The sequence below is a fragment of the Girardinichthys multiradiatus genome, chromosome 20, assembly GCF_021462225.1.
Source record: "Girardinichthys multiradiatus isolate DD_20200921_A chromosome 20, DD_fGirMul_XY1, whole genome shotgun sequence".
In the NCBI taxonomy this organism is placed as follows: Eukaryota; Metazoa; Chordata; class Actinopteri; order Cyprinodontiformes; family Goodeidae; genus Girardinichthys; species Girardinichthys multiradiatus.
The window spans coordinates 7,249,383-7,268,611 of record NC_061812.1 but is presented as its reverse complement, the minus strand read 5'-3'; the positions used below and the strand labels follow the sequence as shown (position 1 = coordinate 7,268,611).

Below are 19,229 nucleotides of genomic sequence, written 5' to 3'. Positions count from 1 at the left end.
GTTGATCTATAAGAACCCTTCTTGCTCTACTCATTCAAGGTTGTGGGGAAGCCTGACACATTGAAAGTGCAATACATTTAAAAATATTCATCTAAGGCATCCTTTGGATCCAGAATAATAATTTAGCTTAAATATAATAAAATATAATAAAACATTTTTTAAATCCAGAACAGCTGTTAAAACTATTATTTTAGCAGCCCATTTTCAAATGTTGTTTTCTTTAAATTTAGGCAACAAAAGCATTTAGTATGAATGCTAAGTGTGACACTTGCAAGACATTTCTGAACACCCACAAGAGACAGTCAATTGATTTGCATCTTTAAAGTGCAAAACAAAATAATACATCAGTAAAGTTCTCATAACAGGAACTTCTGCTGAAAAGCATGCCTGACTGAGCTCAGGGCAACATACAGAGGCCTGGTCGTCGATAAAAGACAACATCGGCTGCATAATTCTTCCAATAATAAGTAAAAGCCTTATGAAACACTGAAATGATGAAATGTAAAAAGCTTCTATAGCAACAGATGAAACGTGTTCTGTGCAGGATGTTAGTGAAGAAAAAGGTTTGGACTCATAAACCAAAGCAAAGATTATTTCTGAAAAACTCACATTACAGTATTAGCAGGTTTGGGTTCTGAGGACATGGTGTTTCTAGCGATTACTGATAAAATGGGTAAAGGTAAAATAAAACTTGATTTTTGCTGGAAAATGACTGCAATATTTTTATTAATTAAGAATTTGCTTAAATGGAAAGGTTGGATAATTTGCAGTAAATCATTTAATCCTAACCCATTACAAGAAGTGAATGACTTGCTGAAAGCAAAAATAAGACCAGAGATAATAAATGGGTGGCAGTCATTTTGCTCCTCTCCCATTTCATACCATTGTAGGTTTGTCAATTTCTAACCATCTTTTTCTTCCACATAAACAAGCCGTCTGCCACATGATGCTTCTTATCGACATGTTGAATTTTGTGCATAAAAACAGGGTTATTAAGCAGTCAGAATCTTAACTCACTTGGAACCCTTGCTTTTCTTCAGAGTCAGCATTCAAAGGTTAGTTTTCAGGCTAAAAGCCTTGGCCCTGAGCTTCAACAAAGCACACAGGGACCTTCCCTGGATCCCTGGTAGGGACAGTGAAAATGCTTGTACAGTGTAGGAGTACTTACAGTCATCTCTTTAGTATTAGTCTGAAAAACATGGTTTAAAAGTGGCGTTTTATTTTGTTCATTGGACTGGATTGTCCACAGTCAGATTTGAGTTTCAATCTTGCAAATAGCTGGCAAAACAAAAAATAATCATAAATGGGTTCTAATGCACATAGCTCTGGCACTGCAACCGTTCTTCCAAACCTCCAGCTAACAGCCTCTCAGACTGTCATCCACATGTTTTAAAGGGTGCGTTTTGCTGTGGTAGGTTGGCCGTTATTAGCTGCACAGAGTGACAGAAAATATGTCATTATTAAAGGGTAAGGGTTCCTCACATTTCCACACACATATTAATCAGATCTGGTTTTTAATTGAGGTGAGATTTAGTCGCAAACGGTAAATATAAGAAGTTAAAAGGTATTCAAAATTCTGTATTCAGGCTGAGGATCTTGAACATATTGGAAACACAGCATAACAATTCAGCATAAGACCAACTGTAAAATACTTCATGTAGTATCCGATGCTCCTTTTTGTTAATGTTTAAGTGTAAGTGGACACATACAGTTACTTTCTTTTGTTCTGTCTCTGTTTATTGTCCATAAAACACATGACTCATAATGACTAATTTGTTTGTTTCAAGACTTTGGGAACCATTAATAATATCCCTTGGTTTGGAAACTAACATCATTTACAGAAACAAATGAACCTCAATTAACCAGAATGGCCCACTGATGACCCCTCAGAAGCAATGACCCAGGAGCAGTACAAGCACCCAAATTATGAAAAGCTCATTTTAAGCACCGTGGAGAAGTGAATGTGTGACTGACACACAGGCTGATAAACACAAAATGATTTGTGTATTTTTTCCTGAAATGACTGATCACTTTTAATTTCGGCATTGAATGAAAACATGTAATGTGAGACAAGGGCAGTCATCTCATTAAATGGTTCAAGTATCATATTACTGTAAGCATCTTGAACTGCTCAATTTACACTTAAACACATCAATAGGTCTCGTTTTGAAACCAAAGAATTCAAAATTAGAAATAAAATCCAGAGATAAAGTTTAAACGGGCTCCAACAATAAATCTGTTGACGGCTTTCTTGACACTGAAACTTGGCTTATTTTTATTGATATGGGCACTATTTTAAAGTGGTGAATGGGATTTTTCAGGCCAGCTGACAGCTCTGTTTGGGCTTAGGACAAGATAATCCTGACCCCACCGATGGCCACCGGTAGCTTGTAGAAAATAAATATTTACCATTAAAAGACATGACTGATACTGCCTTCTGTTTCCTTTGTCCTTCCATCTTCTCCATTTCTCCCCTCTACCCTTTCTTCCTGTTCTAGATAATATTCCTGCTATAGAAAGCTAACAGTGAAGAAAAATCCCCCAAATTTTTAAGTTGTTAAATAAATTGCTATATTTGATTATTTGAATAAAACTGGAAATATAAATGTTAAATAAATACATGACAAATTTCAAATATTGAAAACCCTGCCCTCTCACCCAATGGCCGGTAGAGATAGGCATTTGTTTGACACTTGCATCACCAGTTTTATTAAAATTTCCCTGTGTATAATTAACAATTTTGGGACTTATAATTTATTGAATTGTGACACTTTTTGCTTTCCATACCTGGTCCAAATTGTTCATATTTTAGCCTACCGCTTGTGTGAGATGTTTAAGTATGAGCTGTAAATGCCATGGACTGAACCTTGCTTTAGCAGTTGAGGTTCTACGGCAGTATCTTCATTGCATTCACGGCTGCTCACCTCCAGCACAGATCCAGCGTGCAGTGGTGGAAACACGCCTGGTAGTAACGTCAATCTAGAGCAGCAGAGCCCCTAATTGTTACCTATAATACCTGTTCTACTTATAACTTCCACTAATTAAAACACACAACAAGTATCTGACAGAAACTGCTGAGTCAAGTAGAGCAGAGGACACAGGGGTGAGAGAAGTCCAGATGTTGTCTGTAGGCGACAGTGAATTGGACATTGGAGTACACCTTTATATGTAACTTAAATATTTTTCCTACATTTTCTTTACAAACAGACCTATTTTGAATAAAATATTATTTCCCGTGATTTCATGGTTGGAGGGCCTAGTCCACCCCCCCCAAAACTGACTCAATTTCCCACCCAATCCCCCCCCCTCCCTGGGGGGCTAAGAAAGAAGATGACATCAGGACAAAAATGAGAGCACTGTCTTAGTATTAAGCTTCAAACCAGTTTTGTTTTATTTCCCAACTAACTTCAAACGCCTTAATATGTTCCACTGTGGACACAGCGATGTTGCATTCAAGCTTCACACTCTGAGACAGAAAATGAATACCATGTGGAATGTGGTGTAATTTAAAAAGAGGGTAATTTTCATTTTCTATGTTTGTAACCGAACAGAGATTCAGCTCAGTGATGCTTCATGCTGGATGAAGCTAATATTGTTGTGAGTGAGAACTCTGGAGCTACCGTTACAGTTGAAGTGAATGCCACACAGTAAGTCATATTCAGCACCACCCACAGCCAAGGTTTGATATAATATCACTACAACAGATTAAAATGTATTTTTGTTGAGACCAGGCATGGCAAATCAACCGAGGATGCTGGACAGATCCATTCATTTTGTCTTTTTGTGTTTGCTTCAACAACAATAAATTATAGGTAGACAACTTTCAAGAAGAATCATAAATTCATGTCAGTTTACCTCAGCGTTGATTTGTAAAACAACTTCAATAATTGTAAGACAGCTTCAGTAATATGATAGAATAAAATGTAAACATTTATTTAAATATATATCCATGCACTTTTAACATAAACTGACAGACACTTGTAAAATGTAAATTAAATTCAACTATACAAAACTTATACAATTTATATTTCCTAAAATCCATAATATTTCCTAAAATTAAAAATAAGAATATTTTAGAAGTTTAATTTTTACTTTCTTCCAATTTAATTCAAAGGTTTATGTACTTTAAGATTAATATTCTTTAAAGAATTTGTGAAAGGCTAGATAATGTTGTTTTTGCTTTAATTTACAGCATTTAAGTCATTTGGAGGCAACACCTCAAACCTTCTGCTTCCTTGTATAGCATCATGGCAAAATAATCAGGCAAGATATCAGGAAGAGAATTATACACCTACACAAGTCTGGTTCATCCCTGCATACCATATAAGGTTTCACTCAGAGAGGAAGTAGTCATTACTCCAAAAGCAATATAAGCCAGATTACAGTTTGCCACTGCACTAAGACCATCACAACACAGGAGACATGTCCTGTGGTGCGATGAAATTAGTTGGTCATAAAATCAATTCTATGAAATATTCAGAAATTCATACAAACCTCTGAACAATAACTACAAAAAACTAATGTGGCAGTTAGTAAACAAAACTAATTTTGAAAATCCAAACTGGAAGAAAACAATTTAATTCAATTCAGTTTATTTATATGACGCCAAATCACAACAGATGTCGTCTCAAGGCACTTCACAAAGTCAATTCAATTGAATCATACAGATTTCAAGTACATACATTCCAATTCATCCGAATTATCAGACAGTGCAGTCCAATTTAGTTTATTATTTAAATTGGTTAAAATGTTTTTCTATCTTAGGAAACCCAGAAGAGTCACTGACTTGCAGCAAGGAAGATTTCAACTAATTTATTATCGCACAGTGAGAAAAAAAATCTTAGGTGTCTTTTCACAAAGTGTTTGTCTACAAATGAGTTCAAGGCTACATAGCAAAACTATCTCAGTGGTTTCCAAACACCCAGTTCAAGCAACTGGAGCAAAACAAGCAGTAGAAACCAAGAAAAAGAAGGTGTCCAATCAAAGCTCTACTCTGCCTGAGGAAAATGTAGCCATGCCCAAAGATGCAGTCAGTACACTGCTCTCTTATGTTTAAATTATCTAAGCTTTATTTAGGGCTTAGTAGTTATCATGTACTACCTTCATATTTTAAGCTTATGTGCAGCAGTAGTTTAAATGTGTTTTGGTTTAAACCAAACAAAAATGTGGAATTTATTATCCAAAAATATATGATTGAAATTGTATTATGTTCATGTGTTCCTTTTCTAATCCTTTTTGTTTGCCTATAATGGTTTGTCTTACCAGGCATGTAGTTTCAAAGGCATTTTAACGTCTATATCTTAGATGTAGAACTGCACTTGTTTTATTATTATTCCTATGCATCACAGGTCTGACTGATTTAACAAATCAGGAGGGGCGCAGTCCTCAAATGTAGCCCGTGACCCGGTTCGACTCACAGTCCAAGCACATTTGCTCTCTTCATCCCTTTCCTGTCAACTTACTGAAAAATAAACCCCAGTAGTGCTGAAAAATTATTTAAAGGAGAACACCCAATCCAAATATTTACTTGTAGTTCACATACAGGAATGTCAGATTGCAGACATCTTCAAGCATTACAAGTCTGCTCTGCTTCTGCTTGTTCTTTCATTTAATCATAACTGCCTCCAATGCCATTTTTTTTTTTACTGCAAAACCTAACATAGACAATAACTTTTAAGTTTTTCCTGATGCAGCTTCCTTCTTGGCTTCAGAGCTGATGGGCTTAGAAAGCTGCAATGGCAGTAAATGCAAAGTGGCATGTCTTCTTTTTAGGCAACTTGCTTATCCAATTCACTAAAGCTTTGTCAAATTTGAGATATTTAAGTAATCTTACAAGGCAAGAAAATTATTATGTAAATGCAAAGTGCATTGGTTATGGTTTGACTGAGTTGTGATGTTGACTTGTAGTTTCAAATGATACATGCTCTTACTCACTGCACTCCCAAACCAAACAAGTAGATATCACTATGAGTTTGACATCTACCTGTGTTACATCTTTCATAACTTTGTCACTCTATTTAGCAGATATTCAGACCCCTTTAGCAATACACTTTTCTCTTTTCTGGTGTCATCGGAGACTTTTGGAGAGTGACAAGAGAGCAAGTATTGTCAACAAGCAGTGGGTGCTGCTATGAGCCCCTACCATGTCTCAAAGCACAGTCGGCCCAGTCCCCAGTCAGAGCAGCAAATGTTCACTCCTCATTGTCCAGACTGCAAAGAAATCGTGCACAGGCAAAGCTGCGACAGCCTGGACTATTGTAGTTGACTCCAAAGTGGACCATAAGGTTAAAAAAACAAAGCAGACATGAGAAAATTAAAACCAAAAAAGGAAAAAAATAACAAAAAACTCTTGCCAGTGTGCTGTTTTGTGGCCACTTGTGATGGCCCCAAGCTGGGCCAAAAAAGAGGATTAAAATTGTGACGCTTAAAAGAAAAACAAGAATGGACGGCAGAAAGTTAATTTGTTTTTGAAAAATTATTAATGGTGTTTTTTAATCATATTTTGTCTCTCCCATGACATCATTCTTCTGCCCTACAACATCCATCACAATAACATACACATGACCAATTATACAAATGAGATTAATATGTAACTTCTAGCTACTTTAGGGCAACCAATAGCCCGCCAAGCTGGTAATAACTGCAACACAGCAGGAATGGCACCAGAGGAAGTCATAGAAAGTACCTTCTTCATGCACAAAAATAACAACACACCTTATTATGTTGTTTCTAACATTCAGTGCTCTTTACTGACTCCCAACCCACACAGCAACTCAGAGGAAGGTTTATACTAAAAGACCAAACTAACTGAATCTGGTTTACTGGACCAAGGTGCTAAGGAGGGAAATTCAAAGCATTCACTGCATATATGAAATATGATCACTTTTCAAAACAAGCAGTAGAAACCAAGAAAAAGAAGGTGTCCAATCAAAGCTGTACTCTGCCTGAGGAAAATGTAGCCATGCCCAAAGATGCTGTCAGTACACTGCTCTCTTATGTATAAAATATCTAAGCTTTATTTAGGGCTTAGTAGTTATCATGTACTACCTTCATATTTTAAGCTTATGTGCAGCAGTAGTTTAAATGTGTTTTGGTTTAAACCAAACAAAAATGTGGAATGTAATCCAAAAATATATGATTAAAATGTCATTATGTTCATGTGTTTCTTTTCTAATCCTTTTGTTTGCCTATAATGGTTTGTCATATTTGTCATAATTCACAGCATTCACCGCATACATGAAATATGATCACTTTTCAACTTTTCAAACAATAATAAAATAGCTGACACAAAGTAGCTCATATCACCTGTAACTGTGTTTTCTACCTTACTTATAAGGATTCTGGAAAAATCAGTAAATCCAGATATTGTTATAGCATGTACAAAAGCTCCTCTAAACAACTCACACCTCATTTATCTTAAAAATATCTCAACAATTATAACCCACTTTGTTCTGTGATTTCTGGCATTAAAGGCGGCTCCATTTAAAGATTAAAGCAGATGGGTTACCTAGATTTCAGCACTATAGCAGAAATGAATTGTTAGGAAGTATAAATCAGGATGGTTTTAATGTTTAATTTAGTTTGTTTTAGTTATAAAACCTCTGATTTTAGCTGTTATCCACTAACAGATGTGTTCTGAAGCACGTTTTTGAAAGCATTGTTAGTCGAGTTTGCATCACATAGCAAGGGGAGCGCAAGTCTTCTCTGTTCATTTTTGACATGAGCAGTTTTGTTCCAGTGTCCACCTCAGTGCAAAGCAGCATCAGACTCCTATAACAACCATTTATGTCTAAAGAACAACCAGCATGTGCTGATCATTAGATTCTACTTTGTTACATTTTAACTGGAGTACAACTTTATTGAAACAACAGGCTTTACATGCCATGACTTGTTTTGCTTCTACTCTAATCAGTGCAGTTTTTACTGTCTCAATAAATGTTATAATCAAGTAACATGAATGTAAACAGAACTTAGAATAAATCAGGAAACTACATCAAAACAAGATCATTTCTTTCATTTAAAAACATTAGAATTCAAAATTACAAGTATCATTAGTGCTTTGATTTACCTAGTTAGTGATACTCAAAAAAGACACATCAAATCAGCACAAACCCACTGAAAAAGATATGAAATCACAGCCCAGAACTATCGCTTAGATTAGGACTACATCACTACGCTGTCACAATTTAATAAGAAGCTACAGCTTGTTGTGGTATATTACGGACTTAATTGAATTGTATCCCGAGCTCCTGTCTTATAAGCATCCCACAGCTGCCAGGAGAGCACTTAAGAAGCTCTGCTCACATCCCCGAGTCAGGAGGCTTTAGCTGAAGCGCATACAATCACAATAATACGGGTAGATTTTTAATATCGCCCTGCCACCGCTCCCTAAAGCAATCACTGAAAACTCACTGTGTATGGGTGGGGGATACAAAATTGGATTATGGGCCACAAGCACTTTAATTTTCTTGTGGGAACTAAAAGGAATAAAGGCGCAGCTGCGAAACTTTGCCACCTCGTGGATAAGTACAAACAACTACTGCTCTTCTGAGCAAGATGAGAGATGTAAGAATCTTGTCACAAAAACTGAATTCATTTTCTATAAAATGTAAAATGAACATTTGTTTATTTAACACCTCAGTCTGAGAGACACATAATCTGAGATAATTGTCCTGGTGGTGCTATTTGAGTAGGTACACTAACAAGGCCTACATGATTGCATATTACTGATTCTGTACCTCGCTCTGACAGTTACTATGCTGCTTCGGACAAGGTCAAACAAATGCAAACTGGGGCCACCGTGAACTGAAGCAAGCCAAAACGAGCCTCTGTAATATTAATGAGCAGTTACACAAACCAATGATCCAAAACACCGTATAAACATGCAACCCATTCTCATGCAGAGTCCCATTTGATGTCATTATTGTTTTGCTTCTGATGTCTACCCTTCCTCCTCACTCTCTTGTCCACTAATACAAAAAACTATAAATGCAAATGCACCAACATTTGGAAAGCAAGAAGCCTTGCTTAATATATTTATTTTTCTACTCCCTTTGCTTTCTTCTAAACTGTATTTTCAAATTCAGACAAAAATCCACATTAATGCTGAAATAGATAATAAAAAAAGCTATCCAGCATTTATATATTGCGGCTTTGCACTCTTAGCTCATGTGAATCAGGGGAATGTTTGCAAGCTCAGGAAACATGTTCAAACCGTGCTCCAACGTAAGCAGAAGACCCAGCTCTGTGACTTCCATGAGCTGATCGAGCACTTCTTAATGCGACACATTTCATTGGCATCCCCTATTCCAAGATGACCTTTTTTTAATTATCCTCTAATTGCCTTTGCGGCATAATCAAAATAAAACTGAGCAATTTACTTGCAATGTTCTGCACTGTCAAGTATGACTTCAACCTGCAAATATGCAATAGAAAACAGATTTTTTTTACCCTCTCTGTTCTTTTAGAAACACCATGAGAGTGGAGTAGGTGTAGTTTGTAGTGGCTCAGCTATAAGCTTTATGTTGTCTATGACATTGTGACAACAGTGGAACCTGCTAGATGAATACAAACATAGACCCACTTGTCACCAGCACAAATGACCTCCACTTTTTACTGTACATAAGTAATTTTATTTTAATTTATTCTATTATCACTACTTGTTTTTGCACATCTACCTTGCTCTTCTTTGATTGCACATTTCTTCAGATATATATTTCTTCAGATTTCCAGAAGGAAATTATTTTACTTATGACAATATCCTGTATCTTGATCTTCTCCAAACTCTAACTTAAAATCATTATGGATTTACTGTATGGATTTGTAGTGAGAAAGCAAAGTTGTTCTTGCTTTTTGCTTTGCTAATAATAGCACATATTGTCATCAGATATAAGATATAGTACAAATATATAAATCCACTGAGCCTTGGGAAAAAAGACTAATAATGTTCTGGACATATTTGCTAGATATTTTCCCTGTATGAGGATCAAAATTCCCTGTGTGTAACTGAACACACCACTAATAAAAGTTGAGACAAAATAAAACAAACACTCATGTTTGATCTGAATACTAGATAAAGCGTCTGCAAGTGCCTTGGTATTGGTATCAATTGGTATCAATCATTGGTATCAAGGGGTATTAATACCGCTTTATATAAGCAGTGTTCAAAACCCTCATTTTATCCACAGGTTTTTATTTCTTTTTTTTATTTCTTCTTGGGCAAGCTCCTTCCCTTTTTGTAAATGTTTTTTGCAGCACTAGTGAACTTCATTTTTTGACAGTAAGCTGACAGAAAGGGGTTGGATAGCGGGGGAAAAATATGCAGCATAGACCACCTAGCCTGGAACTCGAACCCACGACCGCTGCATCGAGAACTGAAGCCTCTGAGTGTGGGTCACGTGTTTTATCCCTCCACCACCGCCGAACCCCTTTCCTTCTTTTTTTCTTATATGTCTTTAAAATCTGCCTTAAAATGCTTGCCTTTTTAAGATCCAGCAACAAAAGCCGTGGATCAAACCACAAATCAATCTATTGAACTCTAAGGGTCAGAAATGACGTTTGGCAAACATCAGAAGTCTGAATGTCTGCAGTACAGCCAGTACATGGGTGTCTTCAGAGAGTTTTCAGGGAGGTGGATAATTTTGGTGAACCAAAACCAAAAGCTGTTACTAAATTTCAGGAGTTTTATAATGCTGTTGTAATGCAGGCCATTAGAACAGTACTCCATTACTAAATTTGGCGAATCGCTCTAATACAGGCATACTTTAACTTCCATTGCCACCCCTGGAACCCCTTGGTGGTGCCACTAAGCCAAAAACAAGTAATTTCACATTATCTGCCTCCTATGTGGTTGTACCGTTGTTGTGCCTATTAGTGACAGAGTTGAATACAGTGTATAGCTTACATTGGCCTCAAAAAGTCACAAAAACACACTTTCTAAACCACATTTCTGCCTAGTCACACACAGCTAAGTTTCACTCCCTGTATCTGTAACGCATTCAGTCATGTCATGTTTTCATTTTGATTGTGGGAAGAGAAATATTAAGAATTCAAACAAACGGATGAAACTGAATGGAGCTGTGCCAATACCTCCTTGAGGGGTACCTGTTTTTTTTTACAATATTTCCAAACTGCAAACAAGCTTTTGTGACCTGGCCAAAATGAATTAAAACCACATTATGTCCTGGTAGACTTAAAACAACAGATTTCCATTGCCCGCATTAAGTAACACCAATTCCTGTAAATACCACATTTGATACCTGTAATCAAGATTTGGGTATTCATGTAGAAAATATTTAAGAATGTTAACATTTTAACAAATAACATTTCAATATTTTTAGGTTTCTTCTTTTTGTGTTTCCTTAAAGGCTCTTTTCGTCTCTTCTCTTGTGTCGTCTCTTGTTTTGAACAATGCTGCCTTGCTTACCACTCATTCTACTTCTTACAGAGAAATGAAAATACCTGCCAACAAAGTGGCTTCCTTCAGAAAAATGTGTCGCTTCTCTCTGAGTGGAAAAAATGAAAATGGAAGTCCCCTCAAAGCCAAAAAAACACAGAGGGCAAGAAACAATGGGAGATGTGAGTGTTAATCAGAGGAACAACTCTGTAGCTTAACAAACAGCACTAATTACACAGGGATAAAGACGTGTTCCTCACACAGCTTATGAGACACAAGTTAATTGCCTCAGCTTGTAGTCCCCTCCCTCCATCTAAAGTCAGCTCATTAAAGTCACTTGGAGCAAATGCAACTACATTTTCTTTTCCCTCTGTCATGAGTCCTTACTTCTGTCTGTTTTTCGTTTTGATTCTTTTAGACCCTTCTGTCTGATCATACACTGAGAGATAACAGCTATAATAGCCTGATATTTCATTAGATCTGACAGTAAAAACAGAGAAACAAATCCATGTTTTATGTACAATAAGCACACTTATTGATGTCTACATCACACAATGAGGTTGAAGCATTTGTGCTACAGCCTCAATGAAGGAAATACAGGGGTTGGACAATGAAACTGAAACACCTGTCATTTTAGTGTGGGAGGTTTCATGGCTAAATTGGACCAGCCTGGTAGCCAGTCTTCATTGATTGCACATTGCACCAGTAAGAGCAGAGTGTGAAGGTTCAATTAGCAGGGTAAGAGCACAGTTTTGCTCAAAATATTGAAATAAACACAACATTATGGGTGACATACAAGAGTTCAAAAGAGGACAAATTGTTGGTGCACGTCTTGCTGGCGCATCTGTGTCCAAGACAGCAAGTCTTTGTGATGTATCAAGAGCCACGGTATCCAGGGTAATGTCAGCATACCACCAAGAAGGACGAACCACATCCAACAGGATTAACTGTGGACGCAAGAGGAAGCTGTCTGAAAGGGATGTTCGGGTGCTAACCCGGATTGTATCCAAAAAACATAAAACTACGGCTGCCCAAATCACGGCAGAATTAAATGTGCGTCTCAACTCTCCTGTTTCCACCAGAACTGTCCGTCGGGAGCTCCACAGGGTCAATATACACGGCCGAGCTGCTTTAGCCAAACCATTGGTCACTCATGCCAATGCCAAACGTCGGTTTAAATGGTGCAAGGAGCGCAAATCTTGGGCTGTGGACAATGTGAAACATGTATTGTTCTCTGATGAGTCCACCTTTACTGTTTTCCCCACATCCGGGAGAGTTACGGTGTGGAGAAGCCCCAAAGAAGCGTATCACCCAGACTGTTGCATGCCCAGAGTGAAGCATAGGGGTGGATCAGTGATGGTTTGGGCTGCCATATCATGGCATTCCCTTGGCCCAATACTTGTGCTAGATGGGCGCGTCACTGCCAAGGACTATTGAACCATTCTTGAGGACCATGTGCATCCAATGGTTCAAACATTGTATCCTGAAGGCGGTGCCGTGTATAAGGATGACAATGCACCAATACACACAGCAAGACTGGTGAAAGATTGGTTTGATGAACATGAAAGTGAAGTTGAACATCTCCCATGGCCTGCACAGTCACCAGATCTAAATATTATTGAGCCACTTTGGGGTGTTTTGGAGGAGCGAGTCAGGAAACGTTTTCCTCCACCAGTATCACGTAGTGACCTGGCCACTATCCTGCAAGAAGAATGGCTTAAAATCCCTCTGACCACTGTGCAGGACTTGTATATGTCATTCCCAAGACGAATTGACGCTGTATTGGCCGCAAAAGGAGGCCCTACACCATACTAATAAATTATTGTGGTCTAAAACCAGGTGTTTCAGTTTCATTGTCCAACCCCTGTATATGACTTTCCATCGGGGATATCACCTGTAATATACATGCATGTATAGAGGTCATAGACTAACAATACTCAGACTGAAAGCAGAGAATTGGATATATGTCAGCCAGGCATGTACAGCATGCACAAGATGTACTCTGTGCCTTAGGCTGCAGAGCTGTGTGGATCAATATGCCAAAAATAAATGGAGGGATGTCTTCAAGGTGGCACTGAAATGTGTAAGGTTTCAGTATGCATTTTATTTTTGCTTTAGTGAACTAATAATTTTCTGTCTTTTTTCTAGGTGTAAATGGTGTGATTATTTTGTGCTCCAGAACAAAATAAAGATTTTCATCTGGATTCTTCTAGGGATTGTGATCAGAATTAGAGGGGTGGCACTGAAAGCAAAAAGTGAACATATTGAAACTCTACATTTTCAACTTGAGGTGGCGAGCTTGTCAAGGCTGCTAAAATACTATATGTTCAAAGCAAGGGCAGGGATCAACAAGTGTAGAGGGAGGTGATAACAGTTGTGAATAATGCACATCTCTACATAGTCAACCGGACATGTTAAAATCTACTGTAGCCATTAATCTAATACATGGATATTTATGCACAATTAATAACAAAATGATAAGGCAATAAATTGCATCAGCAGAATTTTCTTACATGAACACAGCAAGGATCTGTTATCTGAGTGAGGTGTATGTTCTTTTTTTTTTTATTAAACACTGTTGTTACGTCTCAGCAAACTGGTTTTAGAAGCATGTGTCAAGTTACAGATATTAGATAACAGTCACATAAAAGGTTAATGTGCAATGAGGACTTCACATGACATGTTTTATAATTCTCTTCATTATTAACTCTAATGCTAATGCTTTAGTTTGCTGTCACCCTGCTTTCAGGGGCCACCTTTCATGCATGACCCTCCATCTTTCTTAGTTGCCTCAGAGGAAGGGCAGTGGAGTTCAGAGCTTTAAAAGGCTTTGCATGCTTTGACCATGTTATTTTGCACATCTCACCGGGCTCCTATAGTGACAATGAAAACAGGCCGACATTAACAGTGCTTTGCACTTGTGTGGCACACGAGGCATCACCCAAGACAATTCAGATGTCAAAGCTGACTTGAGTTTGCCTTCTATACTGATAACAGGATCTGACACAAAAGTAACATTTTGTATGACTTCAGAGTGAAACGGTACCCTGGAGCATTTTACCAGCTGGTTCAGATCATTTCACTGGAGTGAAGAAATTTTCAGTTTTCTGATTAAATGCAACACAGTGCAGCCACCGTTACATTAACAGGTGCATCTCAGTGAAACAGAACATCATTGAAAAATTCCTTTATTTCAGTTATTTAATTTAAAAAGGATTTTTTTTAAATTTGAAAGATCCATTACATAGAATGATGCACTTCAGGCATTTATTTTGGTTCATTGTGATCAATATGATGTGCAGCTGGTAAAAAACAAAATATGTACATTTTCTGTATATTATATGTACTCAATCCTAGGCTTAAATTACTGAACTAGTGCAGCATGGCTTGGAGGCAATCATCTTGTTGCTCTGCTGAGGTGATAAGGGATCCATTGTGGCCTTTGTAGAGCCATCAACTCAGCTTCTGTTTCTACTTTTCATGTCAACGATAACCCACAGATTTTCTGTTGTATTTAGACCAGTCCAGTTTGCTGCCCAGTTGTCCTGTGTTGGACTGGTGACCTGTTCAGGGTCTTTCGCGTCTCTCGCCCAATGACGTCAGGACAAACGCACCAGCCCCTAATGCGACCCTGCATAGATTAGTGGCTATAGACAATGGATTGATGAATCGATGGTTTGCTGGCCACTCAAAACCAGTGATATCACGGTCATTAAAGCAGGTGTTGGTACTTTTAGCAATGTTCATATGTGCCAAGTCCTGCTACAATATAAACTCAGCATCTCCATAAAGTTGGCCAGAAGAAGTAAGCATGCTGACTTTAGACCTCATAAAACACAGTGGTCCAAAAGCAGCAGGTGACATGGCTTCCTGAATCATCACTGGCTGCAAAAACTGCACACAGGACCTCAAACAACTTTGATTCTGTGTCTTTTCAATCTTCCTCCAGACTCGTTGATCTTGATTTCCGAATGAATTGCAAAGTTTACTTTCATCTTAAAAGACGATTTTAGAACAATGAGCTACAGTCCAGATACTTTTGATTTTGTCTTTCGTTTAGGAGCAGCTTAACACAAGGAATGTGACATTTGTAGCCCATGTCCTGAATGAGTCTGTGTGTATATTTTAAAACTATGCTACTTAGAGGACACAATATAACACAGTCAACTCATTGATTTTGCAGCCATTCCTCCTCCTGAGTAAGCATGTGGTGACAGTGGACAATGAATTGAGTCTTTAACTCAGGAAGTCTCTGACTTTTGTTCCAGGCATGGACCAATTTTAAAAGGAATATTCTCCCATTAACAATATGCATAATAGGAGAGTAAAGTTCTAAGGAGGTGCCTCTTCCCTAGGGAGAAAGGTTTGATTTTATGTTAAGAAAATATGGGCCTAAAAGCATCGAGTGCATTCATTAATTTTAGTGTGTAGTCCAACTTTTCTTTACTTTCTTTATCATGCTACTGCAATGTACACTTTTATGTTTTTTTTTTTTCAAAACAATGTGCTTTTTTTTAATCATGTAAAGCACTTGGGCTATATAAATAAACTTGCCTCGCTTTGTCTTGACTTTGCCGCATTTACTCACACTCAGCTTTGCAACTCAATCCTCTGAAGGCTAAAGTTATCTCTTTTGTTTGTGCGTGTTTTTCTTCCACTCAACTTTCCATTAACAAGCTTGGATACAGAACTTTGAACAGCCAGCTTCTTTAGCAATTATGTTTTGTGTCTTACCCTCTGTGTGTAGGGTGTGAGTTACTGTCTGCTGTACAACTGCCAACTCAGGAGACATCCCTGGCCTATAAGATGACATTTCTATATTAAAACTTCAAATTTTCTGTCACTCATAACTATCAAAATATACAGAAATGCATATATAAATCTTTGAGTAATAATTTTAAATTGAATAATTGAAACAAATTAACTTTTCAATGATATTCTAATTTGTTGTAACTTTTAACTTTGATTCAACCTTTTTACAGTATCTCAGACTGTGTGCATGGACCAATTACTTTTCAACAGCAGTCTAAAACTTTACCACATAAACAACCTTGTGTTGAACACTGATTTCTTTTTATCCACTTGTCATGAGTAAAACAGCTTGTAAAAGGTTGAGGTTGGTGTTTAACTGATAGACAACACCAGCACGTTCGTTTCAATTAGACTTACACACCTGCCGTTGAGCAAGGCGAGGAAGTCCCCAGCGTGGTACAGGTCGTTGGGAGTCACCTGGCTGAAGCGGAAGGAGTTGAGGTTGCAGAAGGTGACCGCGGGGAACACGATCATTGACGCGGCCACCTCATCCAGCTTGGTGACGTGGGGATAGTCGAAGTAAAACTGCACCCGGTCCACGCACACCATCACCAGCACCCCCAAAGAGGCCATGAAGAACACAATCCACAGGCTGCGCTTCACATACTTTCGTTCATAAGTGAACATGTGCGAGATCCCGTGCAGCGTGGACCTGGTGGCAAAAACTTCAATGGGAGCCGGCTGCTTGTAGTCCATCTCGTCCGGGTCCGCTTTCAGATCCATTATTTCCAGCAGGATGAGTTTTGATGGATGGTAACTGTAAGGCTGCAAACTGCGCGAATTGGGCTTATAAATAAATAGATGCTTTATTTATGAGAAGGATGTTGGCCGTTGCCAAGTTCACGCCCTTCTACGCATGTATTTCTCATGCAGTCTGTGTGAGATGTTGCGTCACTGACAGCCGGCAGCAACAAAAAAAAAAACAAAAAACAACAACAACTCCAGAATCAAAGCATTTTACTTAAAATCGTACCTGAACACTCAGTTTGTACACCGCGCACCGAGCAGATGCAGGAAGCATGCGATATTTGCTGCCTCAGTTTAAAGTCACAGTTCCATAATAATCATAAAAAACAGCGTGGAGCGCGCATGGATGGATGCCAGCGCTGTCCTCTCTCTTGCACACTTCTGTAATCTAAGCGAGTTGATTCCACAGTGAAACCCAAAGCAAAGCCAGAACACACGAGTGGGAAATAATGACAGCTGAAAGAGGAGGAAACAACCCACGGAGAGAAAGAGAAGGGGATTCAGAAATCCAAGCGCTGGCGTATATTTTCTCTCATTTTAAGGCAGGAGAGTAGACAGGCAACATGGCTTTCCCAGATCCTCATATGAAATCCAAACACGTGCTGAATAACAAGCAGCCGCTGATCTCTGGTCTGTTAATGTTTTAAAAGCAGTCGTCGGCTCGTCCTCCAGGGTTTCCACAGCTGCATCACACAGGAGCCGGGTCTGTGTCAGAGCTGCCTCGGCGCACCTCTGCTCGCATCCATCCCCTCCCGGAACTGCCGTCACAACAATGCCTGGACCACCAGAAATATATGTACATTCCTTATATATCTTTAAGTTAATGTGAGGGGAAAAAAGGCGATGTCTACTATTGTATACAAGAGTTTTTTTCCTGGCTGAAACACCTTGATTTCTGGATTCAGAGGGGAACCTCAGCAGCTCCGGTGGCGGCTTCCCTGGATCTCTTACATTCATCCCAAACAGGAGAGAGCAGCGTTAGGACCGCGGACAAAAGGTCCAACGTCGGCAGCACACGACTTCTCAAACACGAAGCAGCTATTAGAATACAACTACAGCGTACAGGCTGTTTGAAAAGCAAATAAGTTTACTGATGCTTTCAGGCAGCTCTGTGTGCATCAGGTTTTTCTGTTTTGCTTTTTATTTAGTAGGATGGACATATTTTACAAAACATAATTTTAAAAGAATAACTTTGGGAAGTCACATTTGCTAAGTTACAATACTGTAGCCTCAAGCAGGAGCAATTGATATCTTGTGCGTTAGCGCCAAAGTGGAACAAAAACTTTGCAAAGAATTAACTTTCCATAACAGATTCTATTGTGAGCATAAAGTAGGCTACATAACAATGGGCGTCATGCCAGCCATTACACTTAATCTTACTGGAACGCTTTGTCTGGTTGCCCAGCTTTTAACTTTTACAGTGTCTTGCAAAAGTATTCATACTCTTCACTTTGCAACTTTTGTTCCAATTATTCTTAGAATTCAGAATGTTTGGATAGGTCAACTGGAAAGCCTCTGAAGTTAGGAACCAACACCAAAAGTAGGATTTTCCTGACCTCCATTGCATTAGTGAGTAGCACGTATACTCTGCAACTAGCTCATAATGCAGCAGTTTAAATATAAAAAAAAAAAAATGCTGAGAAAAAGATTTTTATTGGCTAGCACTGTCCACAATTTTCCGACTTGCAACTGAAACATAATTAGTAATGGTGTTATTCCAAGATCCAGCGGCCTACTTCCAAAGTATGATAAATGCACCATTATTTCATGTCAGAATAAAAAAGCAATAAATAAATAAAAAATAAAACTGTGGATGGGTCGTTGAAGTTTGAAATACCTAATAATTTTGGGTTTAATTTGGGTGTTTTTTTGTTTTTTTGTTTTAGTTGGTGACAATTTTTCACCTGTTTCAGAGTGTGTGATTGTCTTTCTTCACATTTAAAATGGTCAGTTATTATTGTGTCAAACAGATGTTACCTTGGCTTATTTGACATATTACACTGACTGATGTTTTTGCTTCAGTGTCACAGCAGTGCAGTTTGTGGATCATACATATACAACAGTATACAACATTTACATTTAAAACCAGATGTTGACATACACTGTATAAAAATGCACTTAATTTTTTTTCTTCCTCTCTGTATGCCAACATTTTCTGTTTTAGGTCAGGTAGGATCCATCCGTCTGTCCATCCCTCCATCCATCCTTGCAAGTTGCTGGGCGCCGTGGGCGGTTATGATTACAAAAATAATTTTTATTTGCTGAATGCCAGAAG

The 19,229-nt window shown here is 38.2% G+C and overlaps 1 protein-coding gene across 1 annotated transcript in view; it reads right to left on the bottom strand.

Annotated features, from left to right (window-relative positions):
• asic1b (acid-sensing (proton-gated) ion channel 1b) overlaps nt 1-17,897 on the bottom strand; it is a 238,420-nt gene extending 220,523 nt beyond the window's left edge. Inside the window, exon 1 of the mRNA XM_047347858.1 lies at nt 16,569-17,897. Coding sequence (XP_047203814.1) covers nt 16,569-16,930 — 362 coding nt within the window. The 5' untranslated portion in view covers nt 16,931-17,897. The remainder of the gene's footprint in view (nt 1-16,568) is intronic.
• Nucleotides 17,898-19,229: the final 1,332 nt, after the last annotated feature.